Consider the following 24185-nt stretch of genomic DNA (forward strand, 5'->3'; position numbering starts at 1 on the left):
AGTTTTGAAACTAAAATGTACAATATTTTAGCAAACAAAATCCAAAATTGTAATAAAGAAAAAAGAAGAATATTATTGTACATCTTTATATTACAATCAATGAAAGCCTTGTACAAAATTAATGTTATTTAGCAAAAATACATGAGAAATTATTATTTTTCCTGCAAAAAATAGTCTTCTTTCATCAGTCCTTGAAAATAAAACAGAAAAAGAGTAATACAGAATATAAATATTATTCTACAACCTCTACCTAATGTTACAATATAACATAAAAGGCATAGAAATCAAATCACTAACTAAAATAGCAAATATGAAAGATAATTTCAGTTACAAGTAAAAACCCAAAAATAGATCCATATTAAAGTTTGGTTTTTTTTGGCATTGGTTGTTGACTCTAATACCTAATAAAAGTTTGAAACACGATTGGAGTGTTTCATTGTTTTTCTTTGAATCTTTTGCATGTTGGGATAAATATTTTTCTGAACTGATTTTTACATCGCGATGACCTTGGGGTCATTCAGATGTATTGCTATCGCCTAGATTTCCATTATGTAAATTAGTTTTGGGTTTGTAACCGATCTATAAACATGATAAATATGCGCACATAAACGAATGCAAAATAACATTCCTTATCGTTTGATATAAATACATCTCTTCAATGAATACTGATAAAAATATTTTTGTTTACAACATAAATTAATAATATGAAAATGTTTTGTAGTTCGATATATATATATATAAGTAAAAAATCATTGATAATATCAATGCAGACGTACCGAAAAATTGTGTTAAAGCATGCGGAAGAATATCTCAGAGAACTTTTTGCGAGGACCGGTAACTCTGTAATTGTTTTTGCGGGAAAATATGAATGCCTACTCGTATCCAATCTTAGAAAAATCGAATTTTTACAGAAAAGTGTCCACCATGTATACTGATTTGTATCACTACAATATAATAGTTATTATGGTGAAGTTGAATTTCCTGTCATTTATTCATCATCCACGCACGAACTTGTCTCAGAAAAAAATATATCTCTGTACATTAACCTCAGTTTCAGGTAAAGAGATATGTTGTTTTTTTCTGAGACAAGTGATTTTGACCATCCTCAAGAACTTGTGGTCATCCGATGTTCAGTACTTCAGTACTTTGATTTATGTTTATTTTTCTCAATATTGATATTCCACAGAATTGGATAACACAGGGAGAAGAGTTAGTATTCACAACACTAAATGTGAATAACTTATTTGTCAAAATGTTTCAACAACCCAGGTCACTTAACCAATGTAAATCAATTATGCCCTACGAAAACCCAACATAAAGTTCACACATCAAATATAACAGACAAGGTAATGGTAAATGGCAATTTTAATAAAATTTACTGAAAAACAAGTTTAATCCTGCCACATTTTAAACTCATCATGGGTTGTCTATAATTAAATCATAATATTTTTTTGTTATGACATTGATGGCAGATCATTACAGGTAATCAGTAATTCACAACAAGGCCATATGCATATTTCCTGTGATTAAGGGCTTAACATATGGTATTGATGATTACATATTGTTAAAAATCATATATTGAACTGAACATGCATTTTCTGGGTTTTTTGGTTTTTTTTTGTCCTGTTGAGTTGCTATATATCTCATTGGCATCTTTATTTATTTATAACTTTCTAAACTATCATATTTTATCACTGTTCAGGAATTTGAATGAGTAGTCACCATTTACTCTGTTTATTAAGCTTTTTATAGATACTCAGTTTGTAAAAATGTATAAATCCAAAAAAAGAAAACTTCATTACTCTTTCATGGTAAAGCACAGTGTTAATCTTTCGAGAAGCAATTGTAAATATTTCTTATAAGTGTATTTGTTGGTAGAGAGTTGTCTCATTGGCAAATCATACCACATCTTTATATTTTTATATTGTTTTAATATAACATACAGCCAAAAACCATTACATTGCTTAGCATTTTCCTTGCAAGAGATTTTTTTTTTAAAATGATCAAAAGCTGTTTTAAAAGATTGGACCAGTCAACAGATGCTCCACAAACAGAAAGCTGACAGAAAGCAAAAAATGTCAGCAAAATTCACAAATTCATACACTCAACTCTTTTTTTAAATAGATATGACAATTATGTTTTGCTTATGGGAAACAAAAAAACCTGTGCCACCAAATTATAAATTAACTAGTGCAAAATCACATCATGTAAGAAAATATCAATTAAGTGGTTTAGGAGGAATTGCAGATACAAAATGCCTACACATATATGTAGATATTTTAAGGTTCTTGCTTTGCAAAGGAAATCCTTAAAGCCAATTGGATAAACAAACAAAATATTATGTAAAGTGCAAATAGCATTATATAAGAAAGATTCTGTGAAACCAAATTTCTGAAAATCAGTCATTGGTTCAGTTGAGGTGTTGCAAACACAACATGCATCCCCCTTTTGTTAGATAATTCACAAATGGAGGAACAAAAGATATCCTCAACAATGATTACTACATTCTCCTGCTTCAGTATGCTATAAAAGTTGTGTTTTTTACAAGGATAACACTAGCTACATTTAGTATTATCTGACTCATGAGGTTCAAAAGAATGAGATATGAAGGGCTTGATAAACAAGCTGAGGACCATTTTGTATCCAAATTATTTCATTTCTATATATGCTATATTTACATGTCAGAGCCATCTCATTAACCTGCATTTCATGGTATGTAATAATTAAAGTTGTAAAAGTTATAATTCAAGGGGCATTAACTCCGGAAAGTAATTGCAGCAACAGTGACAATTAAACTCTGACCTTCATATCATACAGTTGTAAATAGTATTATGTTTCAAGGTTAAAAGGTCCTTTAACTGCAACAGAAACTTAAAATATTATATGGAAATAGATGGATTCAGATAGACAGAGAGATAAAGCAGCAATTAATTATTCTCCACAACATTTTGTTCAGGAAGCATTAAAAATCACGTATTGCTCATGTGGAACTCAGATAAATCAAAGGTAGCAATTTGTTTTAAATATGTCTTGATTAAATTGGAATTGAGCTGGATAACATGGATATGGTTTTGGTTGTAAAAATATCAGTGTTTAAACAAAAATTGCTCAGGTAGCTATTTGAACTTAAAGCAGTATTGATTTCAATGCCTAGCAAATTCAAATAGCTTTTGATAAATTTAGAAGTAAACAGATCAGTTGCAAGAAAATTGACAAACACATAATTTAAGCTGTAACTGATCATGATCGTGTATATGTGTATATTTTTGTCAATAAGTGAAGGAACGAGTAATTACTGCGGAAATGAAAGTACAAACTTAAAATAAAATCTAAATGGGAGACAAGGTTAGAAAGAGAGGTTAGTTTTGTCATTGTAAAATATCAACAGCTGACATATATCTGTAACACATCTTCTGATTGGCTGAAAGTGTTTTGTCTATCAGCTTATAGACATAATTTTGTCATCTGACCATGACGTCATCAACATTTTTATAATGATTTACTTCTTTTTAGAATTAAATTATAAGGAATGACTGTAATATTTTTTCTGTCTATTCAAAATAACCTAAAAAATGTGGTGCACACTTTTAAATAACCAGCTTGCACCACATTTTTGATGTTATTTCTTCATGGACAGAAGCAGTCATTCCTTAAATATAATCTGGCAAAATAATTTGTCAACTTTTGTGTGATAATTTGTATTAATATTTAAACTAGAGGCTCTGAAGAGCCTGTGTCGCTCACCTGTATCTACTGTGGTTTTGGAAATCATGTAAAATAAGGTTAAAATCATATAGATACCCTAATAATAATTGAGGCCAAGTTTGGTTTAATTTGGCCCAGTAGTTAAATTAAAAGCAGAAGATTTTTTAAAAGATTTACAAAAATTACCAATAAATTGCAGAAAATAACTTTAAAGGACTAGCTGAATAACTCCAATAAGATGTCAATTGCCAATTGGTCATGTTAACTTATTTGTAGATCTCTCTTTGCTTGATATTTTTGCTGTTTATAGTATATCTCAATCTATAATGATATTCAAGATAATTAACAAAAAATAAAAAATTTACTTTCCTCCGCTCCAAAATTTATTTCACCCAGGGCCTGTATAATGCTGAAAATGCCTTTAAATGTTATGGAACATCCTTCAAAAAACATTTAGGCAGGGGTTCCCCTGACCCCGACTAACCCGCCGTGTCTGAGAGGCATTCACCCAATATAAGTATGATAAAAGAAAAGATATAACAATAGTTTATAGAAAAAGTAACACTGAATAATTCTGAAAATGGAACATATCAAGGAGAAATTATTAGCACCCCCCCCCCCCCCCCCCTAAAAAATTGCACTCCCTGGAAAAAAATCAAGTCCTCCCTATGTAAGTCTTACAATAGTTACTGAAGACCCCTTATCATTATTTAAATTAGTTTTCAAGTTGTGACCATTTGAAATTGTTTTTTTACATTTTTCCCATAGACTTCTATAGTAAACACCTATGTTCTATTTTTTACCAATGGGGACCATGTTGGTTGTAGGGCAGGGTCATTGGATACATTTTTCAATCAAGATACTCTAATAATAATTGTGGCTAAGTTTAATTCCATTTGCCCAAGTAGATTCTGAGGAGAAGATTTTTGTAAAAGATTAGAAATATTTACGAAAAATAGTGAAAAATTGACTTTAAAGGGCAATAACTCCTTAAGGGGTCAATTGACAATTTTGGTCATGTTGACTTATTTGTAGATCTTACTTAGCTGAACATTTTTGCTGTTTACAATGTATCTTTATCTATTATAATATTCAAGATAATAACCAAAAACTACAAAATTTCCTGAAAATTACCAATTCAGGGGCAGCAACCCAACAACAGGTTGTCAGATTTGTCTGAAAATTTCAGGGCAGATAGAAATTGACCTGATGAACATTTATACCCCCATGTCAGATTTGCTCTAAATGCTTTAGTTTCAGAGATATAAGCCAAAAAAAGCATTTTACCCCCATGTTCTATTTTTAGCCATGGTGGCCATCTTGGTTGGTGAGCAGGGTCATCGGATACATTTTTTAAACTAGATACCCTAAGGATAATTTCAGAGAAGATTTTTGTAAAATATTACAAAAATTACGAAAAATTGTGAAAATTTGACTTTAAAAGGCAATAACTCCTTAAGGGGTCAATTGACAATATTGGTCATGTCAGGGCTCACGCTAGCAGGTGACTGGGGCGAAAAAGTCGCTTTCCTGTCCCTCACTTCGCTTTGCCCGACCATCAAAAGCGATATCTAGTCATTCTGGTGTTCACAATAGTCGCTTGCAGTTGCTTTCGTCATCAGCAATTTCCCCTTCTTACCAAGTCAATGAAACAGCATATTCAAAAACACAAACTATTTATTTCTTTAGAAAAGATGTGAAAGTAATGACTTTACAGATTGGTCGTATTTTATTTCAATGAAACAACTTTTATGAAGTATTTTGTACCGGTACTTGTTACTCGAGATCGTATATCAAAACATTCTGATTTTCGTCAAAATAAGTTTGTTACTTCATTAGAAATTGCCTTTAGTTAATGTTTGATCCATTGATTGCATTAAAAGCATCATATTCATTTCCGAATCGCTTGTCAAACTTTGTTTATTTTTGTAAATTTTCTTCGTCCGCCATTGAAATATTTGTACGAACCACGGATCAGAGGCGGTATTCATAGGAATCGGACCAGCTATGACCGAAATCCGTATTCTTACTGTAATAACTACAGCCTGAATTGAACAGCTGACAAAAGAATAATGACCCCAAAAGTGAAAATTACGCATTCCACACCCATTAATAGACTTTTGGTTAGATCTACTTGCTAAATATATATATTTCCATGTAAATGCATTGTTTAAATTTATTGATTAAAGTTGCTTAACTTTGTTAAATTTATATACCTTTTTAATGAGAAACAGTGAATTTCATTAAGATGATAAACATTATAGTTTTTTAATTGCATTTTAATTGATATATGATACTTTCTTTTCCTTTTTGTTATCAAAAAGTTATTTTAAGTGCTAGATATTTAGTTGGCAGATTCTGACAAGAGGATTAATATAATTATGCAACTATAAATGACTATTTAAGACATAAACTGAAACAACTGTTACTTTAATTGACTCAGGTATGAATTAAACACCTATATAAAAAAAAAGGATACATATTGCCCTTATAGTAAAAACATTGTAGCGTCACGAGCGAACGAGCACTGCTCTTTCAAATCTCACCACTTCTCCCTACCAGTTTCAAAAAGAGAAGTCACTTCTCCCTTTGATTTTGAAGTAGTGTGAGCCCTGCATGTTGATTTATTTGTAGATCTTACTTTGCTGAACATTTTTGCTGTGTACAGTTTATCTCTATCTATTATAATATTCAAGATAATAACCAAAAACTGCAAAATTTCCTTAAAATTACCAATTTAGGGGCGACAACCCATCATCTGAAAATTTCAGTTCAATGCTTTAGTTTCAGAGATATAAGCCAAAACTGCATTTTACCCCTATGTTCTATTTTTAGCCATGGTGGCCATCTTGATTGGTGGGTGGGATCATCGGATATATTTTTTAAACTAGATACCCTAAGGATGATTTAGGCCAAGTTTGGTTTAATTTGGACCAGTGGTTTCAGGAGAAGATTTTTGTAAAAGTTAACAAGGACGACGACGGACGACGGATGCCAAGTGATGAGAAAAGCTCACTTGACCCTTTGGGTCAGGTGAGCTAATAAAAAGATCAATAATAATCTGATAAGGTGTTTACTTATGAAAAAGACAAACTACTTAATTAGGGCCACTAAATAAGCAGGATTTTTTAAACATATAAATAAGTTGCATTCCATCTTTAAGTTTTAAAGATCATTCTTCTTAATTCTTCACCAATCAATATGCTATTATGCCTAGCAAATTCCTTTGTTGACTTGAATCTTCCTCATTTTATCAATTAAGAACATTATATCATTATTTAAGTAACTATCAACTATACAAACAAGAGGCTCTCAAGAGCCTGAATCGCTCACCTGTAATTTTTTGCTTAAATCTTTCATCAATGATTATTTTTGCTTTTTAATATATATTAATGAGTGGCTTAAAAATTCCATTGAGATGTTCTTTGTATCTGTCATATTTTCTTCAAAAGCAAAGAAATACATTTTACCCCTATGTTCCATTTTAGCCATAGTGGCTATGTTTCTTGACGTACAAGAAAATAAAATAAAAAATTTATACTAGATACTCTGAAACTCATTCAGCCCAAGTTTGGCTGAAATTGATTCAGCAGTTTCAAAGGAGAAGATTTTTTAAAGTAATTTAACTTATTTGTAGATCTTACTTTGCTGAACATTTTTGCTGTTCACAGTTTATCTTTTTCATTAATAATATTCAAGATAATAACCAAAAACTGCAAAATTCCTTAAAATTACCAATTTAGTGGCAGCAACCCAACAATGGACTGTTAGATTCGTCTGAAAATTTCATGGCTGATAGAACTTGGCCTAATGAACATTTTAACCTCTCATCAGATTTGCTCTTATGGCTTAAGTGTTTGAGATATATCTATATACAGAACCCCTATGTCCTAATTTTAGCCATGGCGGCCATGTATTTTAACAAAACAGAAAATAAAACACAATCTTTATTCTAGATACCATAAGGATCATTCAGCTTAAGTTTGGTTGGAATTGGTTCAGTAGTTTCAGAGGAGAAGATTTTTTAAAGTTAGAAAACATGATAAACAAATTGTGTAAAATTATCCTCAAAGGGCAATACTCCTTAAGGGTCATTTGACAATTTTGGTCATATAAACTTATTTGTAGATCTTACTTTGCTGAACATATTTGCTGTTTACAGTTTATCTTTATCATTAATACTATTAAAAATTATAACCTAAAACTGCAAAATTTCCTTAAAATTACCAATTTAATGGCAGCAACCTAACAATGGGTTATTAGATTCATCTGAAAATTTCAGGGCTGATAGAACTTTACCTTATGAACACTTCTCCCCATGTCAGATTTGCTCTAACTGCTTTGGTTTTTGAGATATAAGCCAAAAACTGCATTTTACCCCTATGTTCTATTTTTAGCCATGGCGGCCATGTTTTTTGACGAAACAGAAAATAAAACACAAACTTTATTCTAGATACCCTATGGATCATTCAGCTTAAGTTTGGTTGGAATTGGTTCAGTGGTTTCAGAGGAGAAGATTTTTTAAAGTTAGAAAACATGATAAACAAATTGTGTAAAATTGTCCTTAAAGGGCAATAACTCTTTAAGGGGTCAATTGACAATTTTGGTCATAAAACTTATTTGTAGATCTTACTTTGCTGAACATATTTGCTGTTTACAGTTTATCTTTATCATTAATACTATTCAAGATTATAACCAAAAACTGCAAAATTTCCTTAAAATTACCAATTTAATGGCAGCAACCTAACAATGGGTTATTAGATTCATCTGAAAATGTCATGGCTGATAGAACTTTACCTTATGAACACTTCTCCCCATGTCAGATTTGCTCTAACTGCTTTGGTTTTTGAGATATAAGCCAAAAACTGCATTTTACCCCTATGTTCTATTTTTAGCCATGGTGGCCATGTTTTTTGACGAAACAGAAAATAAAACACAAACTTTATTCTAGATACCTTAAGGATCATTCAGCTTAAGTTTGGTTGGAATTGGTTCAGTGGTTTCAGAGGAGAAGATTTTTTAAAGTTAGAAAACATGATAAACAAATTGTGTAAAATTGTCCTTGAAGGGCAATAACTCTTTAAGGGGTCAATTGACAATTTTGGTCATAAAACTTATTTGTAGATCTTACTTTGCTGAACATATTTGCTGTTTACAGTTTATCTTTATCATTAATACTATTCAAGATTATAACCAAAAACTGCAAAATTTCCTTAAAATTACCAATTTAGTGGCAGCAACCCAACAATGGGTTATTAGATTCATCTGAAAATTTCAGGGCTGATAGAACTTTACCTTATGAACACTTTTACCCCATGTCAGATTTGCTCTAACTGCTTTGGTTTTTGAGATATAAGCCAAAAACTGCATTTTACCCCTATGTTCTATTTTTAGCCATGGTGGCCATGTTTTTTGACGAAACAGAAAATAAAACACAAACTTTATTCTAGATACCCTAAGGATCATTCAGTTTAAGTTTGGTTGGAATTGGTTCAGTAGTTTCAGAGGAGAAGATGTTTGAAATAGTTTACACCAGACGGACGACGACGACGATGACTGATGACGATGGACGCCAAGTGATGGCTAAAGCTAACAGTTCCTTCGGAACGGTGAGCTAAAAACCCTAGGTATTTTGCTATTTAATATTTTCTAATAGTGTATGACCTTTCTTAGTCAAAGTAAACAGTAAACTATATATTTATGAAACATAGGTTCTAAAAGTACATTATCAGTGCATAGTAATGGCTTACAAGGATGTTAACTTTACAGGTGCAAATGTATTACTTTATACTCAATATTTGAGGAAACAAACTTGTATCCATGTCATTTTGAATATACTAGGTTTAATTTCACAAACAAAAACATAAAAGCAATCTAGTATATTTGACAAAGAATTTTAAATCACATACATGTACACCAATCTTAAGAGTTATAGATGGGACAAATATAAATTGTAGATAAGAAAAACATATTTTTCTTTTATAATTCTTTTTATAGTGATTTGACTTTCATGTGCTTCCATTTAGACTTCAACATATTTTTTTTTATCACAAGTCCTTTTCATTTCATTACTTTTATTTACTAACTTAAAATATAGAATATATCTATATATGTTTTAAAATATAAACTTTGTTTGTACAAGGCTTGGTAGAATGCAAGTAATTAACTCATAGTTAGAAAATGTGGAAAATGTCCCACTATCTATATTGGAAGTTACAGTATGTGATGATAAAGGGTTTCTGCCTTTCTGGTATATGTTAGGTAGATATTGGCAAAGAGTGTCAGAGAAAAAAATGAAAGTGTGATTCCTTTATAAGGCATTCAATGGAACCTATGTAATGCATTAATGGAACAATGTATAATACTCAATCAGCATGAAATAGAGGTTCTTTATACAGGTTCTTCCGATTGTAATTAAGAACAGAATCTTAGATGCAAATTTCTTGCCTGATTAATTGAAATATAACATTTTTAAACACTTTCCACACATGATTTATGGAAAGTTTGATTCTGATCACCCATGAAATCTTAGTATGGTATACAGTTTCCACATTATCAATTGAATTTTTCCTTTGATTTGTATTTGGAGCATGCAAGGATTTTGTATAATGAATTAATACACCATATCCTATTAGTTTACATTATTCCCAACCAATCAGCACAATATGAAAAATCTGTAGTGTCACAATTCCAATAATGTTTTGATAAATTTGACATTGTAATTGCATCATTGCCTTTGGTATCCATGTTTTTTTCCAAATACAATGAAATGAGGGAATTTGTCAGAGGAAATATCATAATACCTTCCAGGACTTATCAAAATAGGCTTAGCAGTTTAAGATGAGAACATTAAAATGCAAAAATTTAAAAGACTAATTGAGTTGATATGTTTTGATCTTTGAGCGTTTTTTGTGAGTTGTTGAGTTGAAGTCTCACTGACACTGAAATATACCCAACATCTTCTTTATCCATAAATACGACAGAATGAACTAATAGACTGCAATTGCCACAGTATTGACCAGGTATTAAAGGATCATGCCATAGTAATTATTGTATGTAATAATAATTGAATTAGCATTTTAGATAGACTAAATTCATTCATTAACTTGATCAAACCTATAATTTTCTGCATTCCTTTTTTTCTGAAATTCTCAGAGAATGAATCTTACATGATTGTGACACAAAGTGCTCCATTCAAAAAGTGACAACTGCTGTTATAAACCAATAACAGGATTCCTTCTTAAAACTGTGAACAACTCAATGCATTATTAAGTGTAGTCTCTTACTGTACAGTTTTCAAGCAACTTTATATATTCAAGCAGACACAATGATTAATAAAAGAGATCTGCAGTCCTAAATCATGTCTATCACATGTTTACCATCCAACATCCAAATTGCTCCTTTAATAAGAAAACAATTGATCTTACTAGTATTATAGAAAAATTCAACTTATCTAGGTCTAACAGATGATTTGTTTATTGCAAAAGTTGATAAAGCTTATTTCAACATGTGTCATCTCAAAAGACTTAAAACAGCCAAACCAAAAAGCTGCAGATCTCCTTACTTATAAAACTGATATCTCTAATACTAGCTAACAATATTCAATTTCTATTTAGTGAAACTAATTTTATACTAGCTTGTAAAGCTTAATAAAGTACTGGTGTTAGCCGTTTTTGTTAATTTTGAAAACTGTACACAATCAGAGAAGTTGTTTGAAGAAGTTTTACAATGACAAAATAACCATACTGACTAGAGTAGAGAGAATGCACCACCACAAAGGTTTGTGTGACCACAAAGGTAATGTGACCACAGTAGTATTGTTACCTTCTCTGGGACTAAATGCAATGTTTATTTCAATTCCTGTTGATTTTGTTGTTGCTGATCCAGGTTTAGAGTCAACTATTGACCCAGAACCTTGGATAGAATTACTCATCATACTTGAACGGGACTGTATGTTCCTACCTGCTCTAGTTCGTACTGAAATTTTAATGTAACACTACATATCAAATAGCACAAATAAAAAACATAACCATAAATATCAAATTTGTGAAAAAATGCTGGAGATTATTAAAGCTTTTGTGACTAAATCATCTTATAATTAATAACTAACCTGCTAATTTTTAATTGAAATTAATTTTGTAAAATCGTATTCACATAATGTAAGTTAAAATAATTCATGATTCTTATGTATGAAGCTGCTTCTTTAATTAGAAGATACACCTATTTGTGAAATATAATATCTCAGGTCTGATCTTGACAGATAGTCCTATAGAGCTCTGGACTCTGTTTAACAGGGAAATTAAGAACTTCTATTGTTTAACAAGGAAATTAAGAACTTCTTTTCTGAGACCTAAGAACTATTGAACTTTATATTGAGTTATTGTAAAAATAAAGCTAACATGAATGACAATTATATTATGACCTTTTTACAGAGAAATTATCATGGAATATAAATACAGACTATTGCATGATGGGATCGATCATGCTAAGTAAGGGAAAGGAATGATTGTGACATCAAATGAAAGGGCTATAACAATGGACAAATAAACATCTAAACATCAGATGAAAGGGCTAACAATGGACAAATAAACGTCTAAACATCAGATGAAAGGGCTAACAATGGACAAATAAACGTCTAAACATCAGATGAAAGGGCTAACAATGGACAAATAAACATCTAAACATCCATTTACTGAACTTATCAGATGAAAGGGCTAACAATGGACAAATAAATGTCTAAACATCAGATGAAAGGACTAACAATGGACAAATAAACGTCTAAACATCAGATGAAAGGGCTAACAATGGACAAATAAATGTCTAAACATCCATTTACTGAACTTATCAGATGAAAGGGCTAACAATGGACAAATAAATGTCTAAACATCTATTTACTGAACTTATCAGATGAAAGGGCTAACAATGGACAAATAAACATCTAAACATCAGACGAAAGGGCTAACAATGGACAAATAAACGTCTAAACATCAGATGAAAGGGCTAACAATGGACAAATAAACGTCTAAACATCAGATGAAAGGGCTAACAATGGACAAATAAATGTCTAAACATCAGATGAAAGGGCTAACAATGGACAAATAAATGTCTAAACATCCATTTACTGAACTTATCAGATGAAAGGGCTAACAATGGACAAATAAATATCTAAACATCCATTTACTGAACTTATCAGATGAAAGGGCTAACAATGGACAAATAAACGTCTAAACATCAGATGAAAGGGCTAACAATGGACAAATAAATGTCTAAACATCAGATGAAAGGGCTAACAATGGACAAATAAATGTCTAAACATCCATTTACTGAACTTATCAGATGAAAAGGCTAACAATGGACAAATAAATGTCTAAACATCCATTTACTGAACTTATCAAATGAAAGGGCTAACAATGGACAAATAAATGTCTAAACATCCATTTACTGAACTTATCAGATGAAAGGGCTAACAATGGACAAATAAACGTCTAAACATCAGATGAAAGGGCTAACAATGGACAAATAAACATCTAAACATCAGATGAAAGGGCTAACAATGGACAAATAAACATCCATTTACTGAATGTGGAACAATAACACAAAAGAAATTAGAAAAATATGCTCATGTATATTTTAAATATGTTATTAAAAATTGAAATATCTGATGATTATACAATTACTACTATCCTCAATTATTCTAAATAGTTTAAAAAAATTATCATTTTGAAAATATGTTAATGCAAAAAACGTTTCCTAATATATATATTTCTAATTAACCTATCACAAAAAATTTAAAAAAGTCACACATTAAATTGTCTCTAGCATAACAAAATATAAAATATTGTGATATCTCACCTTTTATACTGTTCTGAACTGGAAAAAGTTTATTAAGACTTAACAAACAAAAAAGAAATATAAACAGTAATCACAAAGATGTCATTTCTGAGTAAAATGGGAAATCTGCACAAATTTATACCATAATAATAAGACTTTCAAGTACAAATCTTTATATCATAAGTAACTACTAAGAAGCTTCATCCAAATCTATACAGTAATGTTGTAAAATATATTAGCCATGCACAAACATAGAGAAGTATATTTTCCAAATTAGCTATAACTGGCCAACTGGTCACAGAGGGTATGCTTGTTTATCAATAGTTAGCAATAAAATGGGATAATACTTGACGTACTAATTCAATGTTTGGAAAATAATAAACTCTTCACCTCAAAGGCTCAACCCTTGATCGCTGAAAGATTTATTATCTGATAGACTCGACCACTCTAAATTACTGCTACTGTTGGGCTCCTGTTCATCCAGAAAACAATGTTAAGAGCTGTTTAAACACTTGAAAAACTACAGTCTATTAACATATATTTCAATCCTGGTTAGTTGCAATTGAACACTTTAGTTATTTATACAACAATATTTAGCCAAAGTACAAATATGTACCTGTTCTGTGTCGCACTGTACGACGATAAGGTCGTACCCTACCATCAGGGAAAAAGTCATCTGACAGCAAAGTACACATGTTATTAGATCAAAACACAACTGCAGAATTAAGTATTCAATTTTATAACAAATAAAGGTTTAAATCATGCAAATACATTGCAACACTGTTTTAAAAAAAAAAATGATTATATTGAAGCATGCCTTTCTATGGAAGATCCTATGGACTACATTATTACTATTATAGCTAACAATTAAGAGAATGTTACACTGCAATGGAATTTTCAACTGCCACATAAAACACAATGAAACAAAATGCCACTGAGTATGCAAACTTTAAGACCTATGGTCTTCAAGTAGTAAAATTCTCACAAGTTTTCGTTATGCTACAATAATCCTTAAGCAATCAGTCACATCTCTCTAGCAGAAATTACAGAATTATATGGATAACAGCATATGACGACAAATAAATTTACCAAGTAATTGAAGGCTTGAGGGAAAATAGTCCCAGGAAACTAGTGTTCACTAGGTTTCATTATACTATTCTGTGACTTATAAAAGTGACTGCAAGTTTTGGAGAAAAAAAAACTCATAAAAGAAACCAGGCTATAAATATCATTTAAATGATATTTTTGTCAATAAAACACTAAAACTTTTGAAATAACAAAATAAAAATCATGCTGTTTAGCAATATTTGAGTTATAAAATAACAGATATCTGTTTTTTACATGTATATGCTAATGTGTTGATGTCAAAATAACAAAATAAAAATCATGCTGTTTAGCAATATTTGGGTTATAAAATAACAGATATCTGTTTTTTTACATGTTTATGCTAATGTGTTGATGTCAAGGTTTGAAATATCTACCATTTAGGTTACACATATTTGTCCCATACTACTCTGCCTTTTGCTTTGGCATTTTTTTTTTTGTGTGGGACTTTGATTTTTTTGGCCTATTGTAGCATAAGACAACTATTGAACTTCTATAAGACTATATGTCTTAAAGCTTTCTTACTTTGTGAGATTGTTCTCAATTAGGTTTAACTGGCCCTACTGTACTGCTATTTTTGAAAGAGTTTTTAGACTCTTAGCAAAGTGCATGACACTGGAAAGCATTGCACCAGGCAACATAACTGCAGTAATGAATTATAATTGGCATCACATTGAATTAAAATTTTAGGAGAAATGGACAATTCAAACTATATATATGAATTATTAGGCCAAACCTTTATGTATTGTGCTTGACAATGGTGAAGCATAAAATACATCATGAACAGACTGTATTGTATAACTTTTCTACCTTTTAAACTTAATCAACTTTCTACAAATTGTAAATGCTCCTGTGCCAGAGTTAGGTTACTAAGATAACTATTTGTTTCCTTCATTTCCATTTGACAAAGGTACAACAAAATATCATTGTACCATCTAAATAAAATATTTCACAATTATTGTGCAGAAACTTTTAAATTAGATTATCAAGTTCCTAAGTTAGTTACTAGTGTAAAAAAAATTTAAATTATTTGAAATAAACACCATGCCTTGTTTATTTTGTTTTTCACACACTTTTTTTACCTTTGACTGCAGTGTTATTTGTCTTTTCTATTGACTTAATTTTCTGTTGTTTTTGTGGAAAGGGTTTACTTTCAAGTGAATTAGTTTTTTTCCGTTGTTGAACACTGGAGGATTCATTTAAATTCTCATCTTTGCAATAAAAATCAATAGAAATAATTATTTAAGAGTAAATTAAGACTATGGTAACATTGTACACAAAAAATACTAATAAACTTCTTCTGAGCTATTGTTACTTATCTGGCCTGCACTTTAAATAGAAAATAGGATATATTGTTGAAGTTTAATGTACTATTGGCAATCTTTCAACAATACTCAGAAAGTGAATGCATTAATGAGATAGAAAATATTCCTCAAACATTTTAAATATATCAGGCGCACAAATTCAATATACATGTATGCAATCTATCTATGAAGTTTTATGGATTGATAAGTTGAAAAGTGTTACAAAGGAGTCGACTTTATAAAATAATTACCGTCGTTTGTAAATTTTGCTTAAAAATTTGTAAAAAAAGTGTCATTCTTATATTGAAGGGATATTTAAACTCATATTTAGATGAAGAGAAACAACAACTTCATGGCAAAAAAATAAATACAACAAAAAGTGGTGTTATATTTATTACCACGGTCCTAGCTTAATAGATTTTATAATAGACTAGCTATTGTTAATGTTTTAATTAGAGAAACAGTGCTATTTCATATCCCTTGGAAGCTATTTGAAAATACATTTGTTCTGCGAGTTTCTTCCTGAAGATCCTTAAATTTCTGTAATCGCCATAAGTTAATGTCAAGTAGGTTGGGAGGAGTGGCAGATTAACAAATGGGTAATAGCCAACAGATGAAAAACAAGAAGCATAGTTGTGATCCCTGTGTGGACACAAAAACAGGGTTATTTGGTGAGCTGTTTGACAAAATTCATATAACTTAAAACTTAGATTTTATATGAAAGCATCATATCACAAGTATGTAACACTTCTATAATAACACATGAAACAAACAAAAAGAATGCTATAACTCCGTCATCAAAAAATAGTTATATTGACTAATTGAGTACCTGAGCTTCATTTTTTTGCATCAGACACTTGTTTGTTTCAAGCAATGCTAGATTACTAAAGTACTTACTGACATTCTTTTCAAAATACTTACCATCTTTCAGATTAGATTTTGCTTCCTGTACTTTATTCTGTAAATTCAGTATTTGTCTCTCAAGCTGTTCATTTATTTCTGTTTGAGTTTCATACCTGGTTTTCCACTCATTTCCTTAAAAAGATAAAACTATTTACATTGAAATAAGGAAGAATATAAAATAGATTCTAAGATTCTTCATGGTATAGGTTAAGTCAATTCTCTAATTATGGCTTGGTTTGACTGTTACAGATTAACTCTTAAAGAAATTTATCATGGATATCATTTGTACTATTTTGTTGTAGTCACAATTCTGTTCTTTTTAAAACACTGAAAGGGGCATTAGCTGGCAAATTCAGGTTCACTGATTTGACCCAAGTTCTCATATTTAATTTATAACATACAGAAACGCAATTACAGTCGAACCTAGTTGTGTCGAAGTCGAAGGAACCGGACCAAAGTATTCGACTTATCCGAGGTTTCGACTCATCCAAGGTCAAGTATGTCATCATAAATTTGGAATGCATGAAATACGGTATAAGATTTGATATTACACTTTATGATTGTGTATTCAATCTCCACATTTTTTTATCCTTCATAATAATCAAACACACACGTACAGAAAAAAATCATGCACAAATAAAATCAATAGTCTACACAAATATTGACAAAGGTCAGTCACTATAATTTATGAAATCACTGTGGAACAAAATAAGTTCTGAACAATTTCTGGTGAGGTCGTCTGCTCTACATTAAATTATTATGAATTTATCATTATTGTCTTAATCCTTTTTTTTATTGTAATGAATGAGTTTTAATTGAAACGATTGATCTAATCTCTGCTTGGGTCATTTAAATTCTTTTTGTTTTTATGTCATGTGAAATATGTTCAACACACTAAACGTTCCACTTGAACGATCAACAAAGGTGTTAATTACCTGAGTGAGTCACCATAAACATGAGGTGACTCACTCAGTTTTAATCCCTTTCGAAAATGATTAGGTTACATAAGAAATACATCAGATTTGAATTTTTATCATTAGGTCTGCATCTTTAGAAAATTCTTACTTTCGAACTTCGAGACATCGGGATATATTTACATTAATTTAACATCGACAGGACTATAAAATTTACTCGACTTAACTGAGTATTCGATTCAACCAAGTTCGACTCATCAGAGTTAATAATGTATTGATCAAACAGGAATTTTACTGGGACCGAGAAATTACTTTGACTCATCCGAGTTTTTGACACAACCGAGATTGATACAACGAGGTTCGACTGTAATTCAAATTGCAAAAAGGTTCAAAAGAAACAATTAACAATGCATGGACTAGTTATAATGTATCAACATGTCATGCTTATTTTAGACAAGACAGTATCTAATTATCCATCAAGATGACCTCTGGAGACTGCTGATGGTCATTTAACCTGATTTAAACATAAATATAAATAAACAATCAATGCTTGTGCAATTGTATAATGATGAATTTTCTATTTGATTTCATGTTACAGAATAAAAATATATGCATATTATCGTTTTACCTGTATTAGTAAGATTTTTTGTGGGTCGAATTAGTCAACAAAATGGTTATTTCTTAAGGCTCCCTTGTTTCATTTTTCAATGTTGACATTCTTTTCCTTTTAATGAATGAACCACATCCTGAACACAAGCACAATCCAGGTCAAATTAAAGGTTTCGTAAATACTGATTCAAACGAGTTGAATTATTAACTTGCAAGCCAATAATACATCAGCAATGTTTTTTAGCTTATTTTGACGAAATTGAACCAAACTGACTGCTTAAGGTGAGATTTTATTTCTATATTACAGTTTAACAAGAGTGCACACACTGAAATGTCTAGCCTGCTTTACTGAACATTGATTTTTATGTTGATAGCCTTAAATTATAATATAAAGCTTTACTACAAGTATCACTTAAACTTAACATGATCCAAGAAAATGAGGTCAAGGTCAGATAAACCAAACCGGAAATACATGTACACCTTACAATCATTCCATACACCAAATATAGTTGACCTATTGCTTTTAGTTTCTAAAAAACAAACTTAACCAGGGAAATTTAACATTGACCAATGAACCATGAAAATGAGGTCAAGGTCAGATGAACCATGCCAGACAGACATGTACACCCTACAATCAATCTATGCATTAAATATAGTTGATCTATTTCTTATAGTATCTAAGAAACAAACTCTATTTTTTTGTACATAAATTAGGTCGTTAGTTTTCTCGTTTGAATTGTTTTACTTTTGTTATTTTGGGGCCTTTTATAGCTGACTATGCGGTATGGGCTTTGCTCATTGTTGAAGGCCGTACGGTGACCTATAGTTGTTAATTTCTGTGTCATTTGGTCTCTTGTGAAGAGTTGTCTCATTGGCAATCATACCACATCTTCTTTTTTATATCAACCATGAAAACATTAACATTGACCAATGAACCATGAAAATGAAGTCAAGGTCAGATGATACCTGCCAGACAGACATATACACCTTACAATCATTCCATACACCAAATATTGTTGACCTATTGCTTATAATTTAAGAAAAACAGACCAAAACACAAAAACTTAACACTGAGCAATAAACCATGAAAAGGAGGTCAAGGTCATATAAAACCTGCCTGACTGACATGTACACCTTACAATCATTTTATACACCAAATATAGTAGACCTATTGCTTATAGTATCTGATATATGGAACTTAACCTTGTTCACTGATCCATGAAATGAGATCGAGGTCAGATGAAAACTGTCTGACAGACATGAGGACCTAGCAAGGTACGCACATACTAAATATAGTTATCCTATTGCTCATAATAAGAGAGAAATTAACATTACAAAAAATCTTTTAACTTTTTTTTCAAGCAGTCATTGAACCATGAAAATGAGTTCAAGGACAATGGACATATGACAGCCGAAAACTTCATTACATAAGGCATCTATATACAAAGTATGAAGCATTATTCCAAGGTCGTCCACCTTCTAAAATATAAAGCCTTTGAGTAGTTAGTTAACGCCGCTGCTGCTGCTGATGCCGGATCACTATCCCTATATTGAGCTTTCTGCAACAAAAGTTGCAGGCTCGACAAAAATTATAAATGTTTGAAGCAATAACTAGAGGCTCTAAAGAGCCTGTGTTGCTCACCTGCATCTTCAACAATGGCCACTTTTTAGTAAAAATCATTATTAAAGGGGAACAACTCTATTAAGAGTTAACTGACAATAAGTCATGTTGACATAAATATAGATCTTATCCTGCTGATAATTTTTCCTGTCTTAAGTTTCTACTTATCCATTATAGATTTCAAGATAAAGTCTAAAAATGCAAAAAAAATGTTAAAAATTATCATTAAAGGGCAATAATTTCAATAATGAGTCGACTGAAGATTTCAGCCTTGTAGATCTTAAATTGTCTTGCTGATCATTTGTGCTATTTAAAGTTTCTATCTATCTATTACAGTTTCAAGATAATAGACAACTAGAGGCTCTCAAGAGCCTGTGTCGCTCACCTGACTCTACTTTGGTTTTAGAAATCATGTAAAGATAGATAAAAATCAAAACAGATACCCAAATAATGATTGAGGCCAAATTTGGTTTAATATTGGTCCCATTATTTAATAAAATATCCTAGTGGCCATCTTGAAAAGTAAATCGGCAACAAAGTAGCAACACTTGGTCAGCACCTCATAAGGAACATTCATGCTATGTTTGGTTTTATTCCATTCAGTGGTACTCTATAAGAAGACATTTGTATGTATTTCCTATAGGGTCCTATGTTAAACTAAGTCCCCCCCTGGCTGCCATCTTGGATGATGGATCGGCTGCAAAGTAACAACACATGGTCAGCACCTCATAAGGAACATTCATGCCATGTTTGGTTCCATTCCATTCAGTTGTTTTCTAAAAGTAGACATTTGTAAGTATTTCCCATAGGGTCCTATGTTAAACTAAGTCCCTCCCTGGCGGCCATCTTGGATGATTGACCAACTGCAAAGTAACAACACTTGGTCAGCACCTCATAAGGAACATTCATGCCATGTTTAGTTTCATTCCATTCAGTGGTTCTCTAAAAAAAGACATTTGTATGTATTTCCCATAGGGTCCTATGTTAAACTAAGTCCCCCGCTGGCGGCCATCTTGGATGATGGATTGACTGCAAAGTAACAACACTTGGTTAGCACCTCATAAGGAACATTCATGCCATGTTTTGTTTCATTCCATTCAGTGGTTCTCTAAAAGAAGACATTTGTATGTATTTCCCATAGGGTCCTATGTTAAACTAAGTCCCTCGCTGGCGGCCATCTTGGATGATTGACCAACTGCAAAGTAACAACACTTGGTCAGCACCTCATAAGGAACATTCATGCCATGTTTTGTTTCATACCATTCAGTGGTTCTCTAAAAAAGACATTTGTATGTATTTCCCATAGGGTCCTATGTTAAACTAAGTCCCCCGCTGGCAGCCATTTTGGATAATGGATCAGCTACAAAGTAACAACAGTTGGTCAGCACCTCATAAGGAACATTTGTGCCATGTTTGGTTTCATTCCATTCAGTGGTTCTCTAAAAGAAGACATTTGTATGTATTTCCCATAGGGTCCTATGTTAAACTAAGTCCCCCGCTGGCGGCCATCTTGGATGATAGATCGCTACAAAGTAACAACACTTGGTCAGCACCTCATAAGGAACATTCATGCCATGTTTGGTTTCATTCCATTCAGTGGTTCTCTAGAAGAAGTTCAAAATGTAAAAAGTTAACGACGACGACGGACGACGACGGACGCCAAGTGATGAGAAAAGCTCACTTGGCCCTTTGGGTAAACAATATTGGTCATTTCACTTATTTGTAGATTCTGACTTGCTGATCATTTTTGCATTTAAAGTTTCTATCTATCTATTACAGTTTAAAAGATATTAGGCAAAAACACAAAAAATTGGTAAAATTCATCCTTAAATAAGGAGTTGTCTGATGATTTTGGTCATTTGACTTATTTATAGATACTGTCTTGCTGATCATTTTTGCTATTTAAAGTTTCTGACTATCTATTACAATATTTTTTAGATAATATTATAGGATGGTAAAATTCATTTAATTCCTATAAGAAATCGTTTGACAGTTTTAACATAAATGGACTCAGTAGAACTCAACATTCTGAATTTTTTGTCTAATTTGTAGATATAAATGCCACCTTTACAGAATTTGGCTAATCACAGATGAAATTTTGCATGTCAGTAGAAACCCACATGTAATGCTAGCAGGGCTTTAAGAGGGCTTCCCTCAAATCTTATTATATTAGTTATGATTTATCAGATTAATTTTCAGTAATGCAGATATAAAACCTGTTAGTAGCAAGACGGCACACTCTGAAATGTCCCACCTGCTTATTTTTTTAATCATAATTATTTAATCATGAGGAAGTCAAGGTCACATCAACCCTGCAAGACAGACATATTCACCTTATAATCTTTCCATACACCAAATATAGTTGACCTATTGCTTAATAATGTACCTGATAAAATGACAAAACCATGAAAAATTAACATTGACCAATGATCCATCAAAATGAGGTCAAGGTCAGATGAACCCTGCTAGACAGACATGTACACCTAACAACCATTCCACACACCAAATATAGTGACCTGTCACCCTATTGCTTATAGTATTAAGTACCAGAGAAATAGACCAAACCACAAAACTAAATATCGTTCAATGAACCATAAAGTTCAAAGTTAGATGAAAACCTGCCAGTTGGACATGTTTACCTTTCAATCATTACATACACCAAATATAGTTGACCTATTGCTAATAGTATCTGAGATACAGACTTACCATTAAAACGTTTAAACCCGCTGCATTTGTTTGCACCTGTCCTAAGTCAGGAATCTGATGTTCAGTAGTTGTCGTTTGTTGATGTGGTTCATAAGTGTTTCTCGTGTCTCGTTTTTTATATAGATTAGACCGTTGGTTTTCCCGTTTGAATGGTTTTACGCTAATAATTTTTTTGGGGCCCTTTATAGCTTACTGTTCGGTGTGAGCCAAGGCTCCGTGTTGAAGACCGTACTGTGACCTATAATGGTTTACTTTTATAAATTTTGACTTGGATGGAGAGTTGTCTCATTGGCACTCATACCACATCTTCTTATATCTATTAACCACCAAACTTTAATCTTGATCACTGAGGTCACGTGAACCGTGTCTGACGGACATGTAGATGTTGCAAGGAACCCAAATATCAAATATAGTTAACCTATTACGCATAATAAGTGAGAAATTCACATGATAAAAAAACTCTTAATTTTTTTCAAGCAGTCGCTGAACCATAAAAATGAGGTCAAGCACATTGGATATATGACAAACGGAAACTTTGTAGCTTTCGTCACAGGCCAGACAAAAACAATAAGTAATGCAAGCAGAACCTGCAGTCTTATTATGACCTATCACAGATTTTACATGTCAGTACTGGTAGAAATATTTTTAGTAAGAAGATACCAAAGGGCAATAAATAAGAAAGACAGGTAATATCATGGCCGAAAAATCAAGAGAAATTTATTGCTTACTGTGTGACTTTCAAACCTGAATTCACTTAACATATTTGAAAATCTGATTTTCTATTGGTTGAAGAAAAAGATTAGGCTATGACAAATAGCTATATATATATGTTGTAACTAACAAATAAATTACATAAAAATAATAATATAATTACATGTAATTCACAGCAAGCAAAATGTGTACCAGTGGTTAAAGATTATGTGAAATCATTCTGGATAACTTAATTATAACACAATGTATGTAACTGGTAAAAACAAAAGATTTAAAAGCACAATGCAAAAGGGTGAACATCTGTTATATTTGAAAAGATGGAGGTGCTGCTCCATACTTCTGTCAAATTAAGGGGGCATGAAAAATCATTTTGTTTTTTAAATATAACATAAAAATAAAATGCTCCGCTGGGGTGCAGCTTGATACGACCGCAGAGGTCGAACCCTGAACAGTTGGGGCAAGTATGGACACAACATGCAAGCTTGATACAGCACTGAATTTGGATTGTAATTAAATATTTGACACAGCATAGGTTTCTGACACAGAATGAAAGTGGTCTAAGAACTTAAAATTTTTTTAATTTACCTGTTCAAACCATATCATTATTATTTGCTTTTATATATAAATCAGAAATAACCAATTTAAAATGGAAAATTTTAAAGAAAAAAAAGGAAAAAAAATCCCCCCCAAAATTTTTTGAACCCCCTTATGATTCATCATCCCCAAACTCAATCCCAGCCTTCCCTTTGTGGTATGGTACCTTGCAGTACAATTTCA

General features: G+C 31.6%; 1 protein-coding gene and 1 long non-coding RNA gene across 9 annotated transcripts in view; one reads left to right on the plus strand and one right to left on the minus strand.

The window, feature by feature from the left end:
* Positions 1-24185, minus strand: part of LOC127716496 (coiled-coil domain-containing protein 169-like) — a 90264-nt gene that overhangs the window by 42908 nt on the left and 23171 nt on the right. For 5 of the 8 annotated variants that reach the window (XM_052222730.1, XM_052222731.1, XM_052222729.1 and 2 more), the window contains exons 3-4: positions 16866-16979; positions 11530-11682 (exon numbers count right to left, since the gene is read on the minus strand). In XM_052222730.1, coding sequence (XP_052078690.1) covers positions 11530-11682; positions 16866-16979 — 267 coding nt within the window. Of the gene's footprint in view, positions 1-11529; positions 11683-14152; positions 14213-16865; positions 16980-24185 lie in introns of all 8 variants that reach the window. The other 3 variants (XM_052222734.1, XM_052222733.1, XM_052222732.1) reach the window with 2 other exon arrangements.
* Positions 1-24185, plus strand: part of LOC127716515 (uncharacterized) — a 98895-nt gene that overhangs the window by 9874 nt on the left and 64836 nt on the right. The window lies entirely within an intron of this gene.

The sequence above is a fragment of the Mytilus californianus genome, unplaced genomic scaffold, assembly GCF_021869535.1.
Source record: "Mytilus californianus isolate M0D057914Y unplaced genomic scaffold, xbMytCali1.0.p SCAF_9, whole genome shotgun sequence".
NCBI classification, from domain to species: Eukaryota; Metazoa; Mollusca; class Bivalvia; order Mytilida; family Mytilidae; genus Mytilus; species Mytilus californianus.